We start from the raw sequence: 7,785 nt of genomic DNA on the forward strand, positions 1-7,785 counted from the left end.
ACTCTAGTTCTTCAGTAGTAGTAGTAGTAGTAGTAGTAGTAGTAGTAGTAACTCGTGTATCTGAGAGTGTTTTTTCACCCATTTTGGAATCTATCAGCTGATTGAACGGCGTCATCAGTGGAGTTTAAAGATCTGTAAGTAAAGAGTGTTTTGCATGTTTCTCATCCCGTCGTCGTCCGAACACAGAGGAACGTCCGCCGTCGCTCGACATCGTCGCTTCCTGTGCGTCTGGCTGTGACCGGAGGGCTGTCGGCCATCTTGATTCTGCTGCTTCAGCCTCGACCAAACTGCAGACAAACGAGCAAACAAACAGAACTGAGGTCAGTCCACTTTAAACTGAGCTCTAGCTCAAACAGCGGCGTTGCAGAGATAGAGGGTGAGTGTTTCAGAGAGGACAAAGGTCTCATGTTGAGGATTTATTGCTTAAAAACACGACGATTTGTTGCATTTCTAACAAGATTCTTTGATGTCACACAAACACCTAAAATACTTTGATTTGACAAACGTTCTCTTACATCCGCCTCTCTAACTGCTTTTAATGATTTGTTCTCATCAACATGGGATGAATCCTTCATCTACTGGTGATGTTCAGAAAGGAACTCTCAGACTGCCTTAGAACCAGGCTGGATTAACCCCGGACCCTCAGGGCTCCTGGTCCTCTGCGTAGCAAGTCGTTTGTTTTGTTTAATAATGTGCATTTAAGCTAAATATACAATAAAAAGGAATATAAAGTGAAATGCTGCTGTATGTAATCAGAGTTTTGCACTGGACACGAGTATTTAAAAAGGAAACATGAATAGAGCGTCAACAGGTTATAACACAACTAAAACATTCAACCAGACGACAAACTAAACATGAATCAATGTCTTTGTTTAGTCCAAATATATCTCAAACTCGTCAAATAAATGTGTTCAAATGTGACATAATATAAACTGGTTGCAATAACAAACTTTGTTTTCCATTTTGGGACAAATGTGTGCTGCTGAATATAAAATTATCTGTTCAAAAATATAGTTTTATGATAAACATGATGCATGAAACGCATTTATAAGAATTTATATTATGATTCTATTGACAGGAAGACAGTGAAATTCAAACATTATTAAACCGTCCAAAATAAATGAGAAATGTCCTCATTTCTGTCATAAATAATAAATATAAAGTAAGTTTGTATTTGATTCTCTGCTTTGCTGCAGACATGGTCGTAATTCTGACAAAATAAATGGCTGAATATGTCAAATTTGAATGTATTTATATGTCACCAGATGTCAAGTTTTTCACAATAAAGAAGTTTTTATGTTGATATTAAAGAGTCTTTTTCTGATGTTCATAAACACAACATTATTTTTCGTATGTATAAAACATCGAAAACTTTAAATAGTGTGAATCATTTTTACAGTCACTTTACATTAAATATGATTGATTCTATAGTCACTTGTAGGAAGGTAACCTTTCTAATATGTTTTGTATTTTAATGTTTCTTTTACTTTGTAATAACACATTTCACTTTTAATACAAACATTTCCAACATAAAAAACTCAATGATCTGGTGTTTATCTTTTAGTAACTGTGTTATTTGGACTTAAAGAACGGCACAAACCACAGCGGCTGAAGTGAACATTGAATCTTTATTGAGTGAGCAAAGTTCAGTCGTTGCTCCGTACACAAGTTTGGCAACTTCAGGTCTCGTTCCAAGAACACTGGTGAGATAAACAGGTCAGTGACATTTACACAACAAAACACACACACATGGCGACACACCGACGCTGTTTGAGTTCTGAAATCTCAGAATGATTTACCAACAGATCGACAGTCTGAAGGTCTGGACGCAACTTTAAAGTTTTTTTGTTTTCAGGCTCTTGTTTCTTTGTGTCTTGTTCTTTCTTTGGGTTTAAATACAGGAAAGTGTATACTTTATGTGACTGGATCATACTTTCTGCATGTCCTATTAAAAAGCAGCCGGTCGGATAAACATCCTGACGGTTTTCAGGCTGTAATTGTCCGGTTTATACGTCACCCACACGACTCCGTTTTTGACCTCGTACGGCGTGTTTTTCTCCGGCTCGTACGTGCCTCTATAATAAATCCCGTTCAGGTTGGCCGACTGGCAGTTGTTGTACCACCACCCGCCCCCGTAAATCTCCGCACAACTCTCCTCCCACTTGTCGTTGTCTCTGTCGAAAGTGCTGAATTTCATGCCCATGTGGGACGCAATGTTGGAGTTGGGCATCGCCAGGGCGTCGCCGGCATCCCCGGTGTACCCGGACACGTGCAGCGGGTACCCCTCCTCCTCTGGGCCGACCCTGATTGTGTACTCGGCGCCGGCCACGCCCCCTTCCCAATCCTCCACCTCTACCCTCAGCATGCTCTCGCCCTGATTCGTCAACAGGTGGAGGTTCTGGTTGCCCAGCCAGAACTCCCCCTTGCCCCCGGCGTCGACCGAGCCGAAGCCGTCGCGGTACTCGGCCCAGGAGCGGTTGAAGCCGAGCGCGCCGCTCTCTCTTTGCTGGACTAACAACCACCCGCCCATTAGCCCCTCCTGCTGGCAGTAAACCTCCACTACCTGTGCGGAGTCCGTGCCACCGGGTTTGATCTTAAACAGGCCGTTCGCTTCCCCTTTCAGGTGGTTCTGGTGGGCCTCGACACAATCTGCAGACAGAGAGGGGGGGCACGCCGCAGACTACTAGTTAGCTTGGGAGTGGCTATGCTGAAATGCTACTGCAGTGATAAAAGCGCTAACTTTCCAGGGAAACCCTTTGTTGTTTGATGACTCTTGGTGCGAGTAAAATTCTGTTTGGCAAATTTGGTCTTAAATGTTAAATTTATGAAACGTCAAAGATCAATGTAGAAAAATCTCAAAAGGCTAATGGCTACTTTCCATCTGTTAGCTTGTGACCTCGTGTGTGGCTACGGTAACGAGCAGAAAAAATTTAAATGTACTATTATTACGTCTGCATTTGAAATATCACCTGGACTGAGAATTCCTCTCCAGAGTATTTAAAATGTTTGTCTCGTTACAAAGCAGAAACAGTGCTCATGCTGTGTTCACACCAAACATGACGAAAACGTTACGCGCTACGAGACAATACGATACAAATCAATGGAAAGACGCGAATAGCAGCGAATGGACGCGAAATCGCGGCGGGCGCGTAATTGAAGCGAATACGCAAAATCCGCCTCATTCGTTAAAGCCAATCAGCATTGAGATTCTCCTCCTGTCATCACGTCTTGGCGTTGTTTAATCAGAAATGGAAGAAAAAAAATGTCGCCGTAGGTGTTCACCCAGATCTTTATGATGCCTAATATTACTACAGAGACCGGACAAAACTTATTTATATATCTTATTATATCATTTTTTATTTTGAGTGTTGATGGAGCTGCTACAATGTTAGCATAGCCTAGCACCGATCAGGCCGAGCTCCATTCAGAAAAGTATTTTAAAACTTATTTGCTTGTCGTCTTGCGGAGAGAACTAACAAAGCATGAATTTAGACTTTTTACAAATCGGCATCTTTATGTATTTATTTTGGCATCACTTTTATTTGTTTATTGCAATTAAATCACAGCTAAATCTGTTGATTTTGGGTTCATACAGCTTTAGTAAACCAGCCGACGTGTGTCTTGCAAAATAAAATGAATACAACTCGATCAAATTTACAGAGCGCCTCCGGATGATGTTGTGAACCCAGACAAGACGACGTTTAGCTTCCTGGATATCTGGACTTCCACAACATGTAAAAAGCAGAAATAGTGGTTATTTCAGCCGTGATGGATGGAACGTCTACAACGCGATTCGGGCGAATGACGCGAATAAACACAAATGATGCCGCGATCGAACTCCTACGAGTAACTCGGAAATTCGTTTTGTGTGCACGCAGCATTAAAGTTCATAATTGTCTTTTTTTCTACTCAATGACCCAAAATACCTCAACTAACAACACTGATTGTAAAAATCTTTAAGCTCTAGCGACAAACAATGGCAATTACTGTGTTCACTTCCTGTTTTTTGGTACATAAGGCTAGCTAGCTGATGCTAACGCACGCCGCCTAGCTGAGTGTGCCGTTCTGGGCCGTGAAGATTTTCACTGCAGGTCGGATGTTTCGGTACCTTTTCCTACATAATCGGCGTGCCGCTCGATACGCGTGCTCTTCACACTCCGGGCGTGGAAATCGGGGAGGTCATCGTCGGCATTGGCCGCCTCGAAAAGGCCGAGGTCATCGCCAAATGGATTCCCCAGATCTAAGTGGCTTCCCTTGGTGCCGCCGCTGTGGACGGTCTTGGTCAAAGAAGAAGAGGAGGAGGAGGAGGAGGAGGAGGAGGAGGAGGAGGAGGATGTTAAGCTAGGGAACAAAGAGCCCATCCCTCCCTTGGTGCTGTCCGTCATGGCTTGGCACTCAGGGCCTCCCTCCATCACCTCCTCTGTCTTCTCCACCGGCCCGTCCTTCGTGTGGACGATGGTCTTCCTGATGCTCCTGGTACAGGTGATGGTTTTGGTGGACACGTGGCTTGTGCTGGGCTGGCCGAGGCCGCCGCTCATGTCAAAGAAATCGCCCCCGAGCTCGGTGATGGATGAAGATGAGGAGGAGGAGGAGGAGGATGAAGAAGACCCCGATGAGGGTGTAGACTGAGTGTACGAAGTACCTGAGACCTTGGAGATGGTTGCCGGGGATGAGATGGAGCCCTCCTGCTCGAGCATCAACTCGACCATCTGCACCTGAGAATTAAGAAGAAGAACTTAAGCACGCGTGGGTTTTTATTCAAATGATGTCAATAAGGAGAAGTGTTGATATCCATGTTATATTTCTGTGAGTACTTTGTCTCCTGGGTAAAAAAACTAACAAAACCCTGTGATTTTTGGACGCATTCAAGATCCCATGCAGAGTTCCACGAACTCATTCAAAACCTTTTTGTGATAAGTCAACGGCCAACATAATCCACGACAAAACACATTTCCAGCAGTTTTGATGCAAGTTTATGGGATTTTGAGGAGACCAGGCTGGAACACAACCCGTCATATCCAGGTGGCAACCTCCGGTTCTGCCGAGTGAAGCCGATGTGGAACGGTCTTAAAACCTGCATTCTCTCTAGTGACCACCAGGGGGCGACTCCTCTGGTTGTATAGAAGTCTATGAGAAAATGACTCTACTTCTCTCTTGATTTATTACCTCAGTAAACATTGTAAACATGAGTTTATGGTCTCAATCTCTAGTTTCAAGTCTTCTTCAATACAGCATGATGTTCATTTAGTACATGATGGTCCATTTAGAGTCACACAGACCATAAAGCAGGGGATGCTTTAGGGCGGGGCTACACGCTGATTGACAGGTCTCTACCAGAGACGTATATGGCGTCTCTACGTCACTCCTCCTCAGTCCTAATATGGTCACTTCCTGTTCACTGGTTGCAAAAGAAACAACATGGCGACAGCGAAATCGCCGAACTAGAGGCTTCAAAACAACCGTCCACAAACCAATGAATGACATCACAATGACTACGTCCACTTCTTAAATACAGTCTATGGTCGTATCTTAAGTGATGATGGGAGGAAGACCTGGAGAAGTGGCTTCAGATAGCAGTAACAGACGGTACTAGCCAGGTGATGTGGGACTTTGAGACAGTTCTACTGTTCCACCCGTCTGAATAAAAAGGCGCCTCCCTTCATGATCACTTTGGTCGATAGCAACAGAAACAATGAGCCAAATAAGATGACAGAGATCGCCCTCCCTTCCCTCGGTGGTCGACCGCACATTATCAAGCTTGAGGTGCAACAGCTTGAGTTCATTTATGTCCAAAAGATCTCAAAAAGGAAAAGGGAAGACGCTGCATTCCCACTAACACTTGCAGACGTCTATTCAGTGAAAGCTATTACCCATAATTCACGGCAGGTATCACGTAGTGAGAGCTAACGTGGGAAAGGAAAGATGAGTTTTTCATGACATTACACAAAGAGACCCTCACATCGGGGAACATGTTGTCTCTCTGCTGTCCGCCGTCCACGTCCTTGGACTTCTGGAGGTTGTTCACAACGGTGGCCTTCAGCGGCCTGCTCTTCATCACGTACAGCGTCCCCACGGACTCGATGTTCTGGGCCGACTGGGAGTCCAGCTGGTTGACCTGGAGGCGGGGAGAGAAAGTGCGAGAACATGATTTTTGGGTCAAGATTTATTAAAAGTGGTTGAAAAATCCATCTGCGAGTGGGAGAAACCTGACGAAGCGACTCTCAAAACACACAACTTATAAGAAAATAAGTGGATAAAACACAAGCATAGATTCTGACCTTTTAAAAAGCTATAGAATAAACCTTTACCACATCTTTTAATTTACCTTTGGCAGATGTTTTTTTGCATAAAATTGTCTCACTTAAGTTTTTAATTTCAAAATTGTGCAGTGAAATTGAATTATCAGTTTCTTAATTTGTTAAACGTGGTTCGTCGAGTCGAACTTCAGGTAATGTTGTGTGTGTGTGTGTGTGTGTGTGTGTGTTCTCACCTGTTTCCCCAGTGCATCGTAGTCCTCGTGGTCCACCTCGTACTTTGTGTAGCTTTGACACGATCCTTTGCAGGAACGGAGCTTAATGTCGATATCCACCTGACGGAGGAGACAGGGAGTTGGAGTTCATGCTTCCTGTTTGGTTAACGGGTTTGTTCACACGTTAAATAACGTTTGATTCACTGTATAAACACATATTCTGCCAGAGAAATGTATGTTTGAGGAGAAATTAGCCTTTTCTTTACTTGCAGCAGCTGCACTCTCTGCTGGTGTGATAGCTGCGGCTAACGTTAGCTGAAGCTAAAACTAAAAACTACAGCTACAGCTCATCTCCTGCTGAAGCTAACTAGCTTTGTTGTGTTCAACTGATCAACTATGGTCAGTAAATAATGGACTATAAATGATCCGGTATATTTAATTTATCAATAAAAGAAAACAAGCACGAACACTTCACTGTCTTCACTTTTCAATCCACACAAACACAATCAGCAAAACAGAACGAACACAATAAACAGGAATTAAAAACAGTTACAAGAATCATAAAAACATCAGATAACAAACGATTTAACTCTTAAATGTTTGAGGTGCAACGACGTTCTGAGGTAAAATAACCTAAAAGCCGTAAATCTAAGTTACTACAGTGTCAGCTGAGTGTAAAAGCGTGTGTTTTGTCCCTGCCGTGTCTCCGTACCTCCAGCCTCTGCATCTCCACCACCTGGTCTTTGATCCGGTCCTTCAGGGCTCCCAGGATCCCCAGCTGTCGGTCGATCTTGATCTTCATGTCTGTGATTCTCTGACGCAGAGTCTGGGCCAGGTTGTAGTAGTTGTTATCGTTCCCTGGAGGAGAAAGATATGCAGACAGAGCACTTGATATTAACTTCACATGTAATATAGATTTTAGTCAGAAGCATCCCTGTATATTCAACATAATGTTCATTTCCCCCCCGGTTAACCTTCTGAACCCCGGAGCAGTTTCTGGTTTTTTTCCCCATTTTTGGGGTTCAGAGGGTTAATTAACGACCGTCAACTCAAAGGAGGAGATGGAAGGTTTCTACGCTCGGATAAGAAGAAGAAGACTGACCGGCGTCGATGGTGAGTTTGTCCTTCAGGGAGTCGTAGGTCTGTTTGGTCACCTGGTCGGTGGAGCGGTGCTTGGCCTTGTTCTGCTCCAGGAGGCTGCGGATCTTCTCGATCTTCCTCAGAGAGTTGTGGTCGAACCGGTCCAACAGACCCTGGATCCTGCAGCCCGACGGACACTTAGGGCCCTGATGGGGGGGGGGGGGGGGGGGGGGGGG

At 44.2% G+C, this 7,785-nt stretch overlaps 1 protein-coding gene across 1 annotated transcript in view; it reads right to left on the minus strand.

The window, feature by feature from the left end:
- Nucleotides 1–1,609: 1,609 nt before the first annotated feature.
- The window catches only part of fga (fibrinogen alpha chain), a 7,979-nt gene continuing 1,803 nt past the window's right edge, over nucleotides 1,610–7,785 (minus strand). Inside the window, exons 3-8 of the mRNA XM_031878969.1 lie at nucleotides 7,572–7,755; nucleotides 7,182–7,327; nucleotides 6,491–6,589; nucleotides 5,960–6,115; nucleotides 4,109–4,715; nucleotides 1,610–2,649 (exon numbers count right to left, since the gene is read on the minus strand). Coding sequence (XP_031734829.1) covers nucleotides 1,949–2,649; nucleotides 4,109–4,715; nucleotides 5,960–6,115; nucleotides 6,491–6,589; nucleotides 7,182–7,327; nucleotides 7,572–7,755 — 1,893 coding nt within the window. The 3' untranslated portion in view covers nucleotides 1,610–1,948. The remainder of the gene's footprint in view (nucleotides 2,650–4,108; nucleotides 4,716–5,959; nucleotides 6,116–6,490; nucleotides 6,590–7,181; nucleotides 7,328–7,571; nucleotides 7,756–7,785) is intronic.

This window comes from Anarrhichthys ocellatus, unplaced genomic scaffold (genome assembly GCF_004355925.1).
Source record: "Anarrhichthys ocellatus isolate YVR2014 unplaced genomic scaffold, GSC_Weel_1.0 scaffold214, whole genome shotgun sequence".
Lineage (NCBI taxonomy): Eukaryota > Metazoa > Chordata > Actinopteri > Perciformes > Anarhichadidae > Anarrhichthys > Anarrhichthys ocellatus.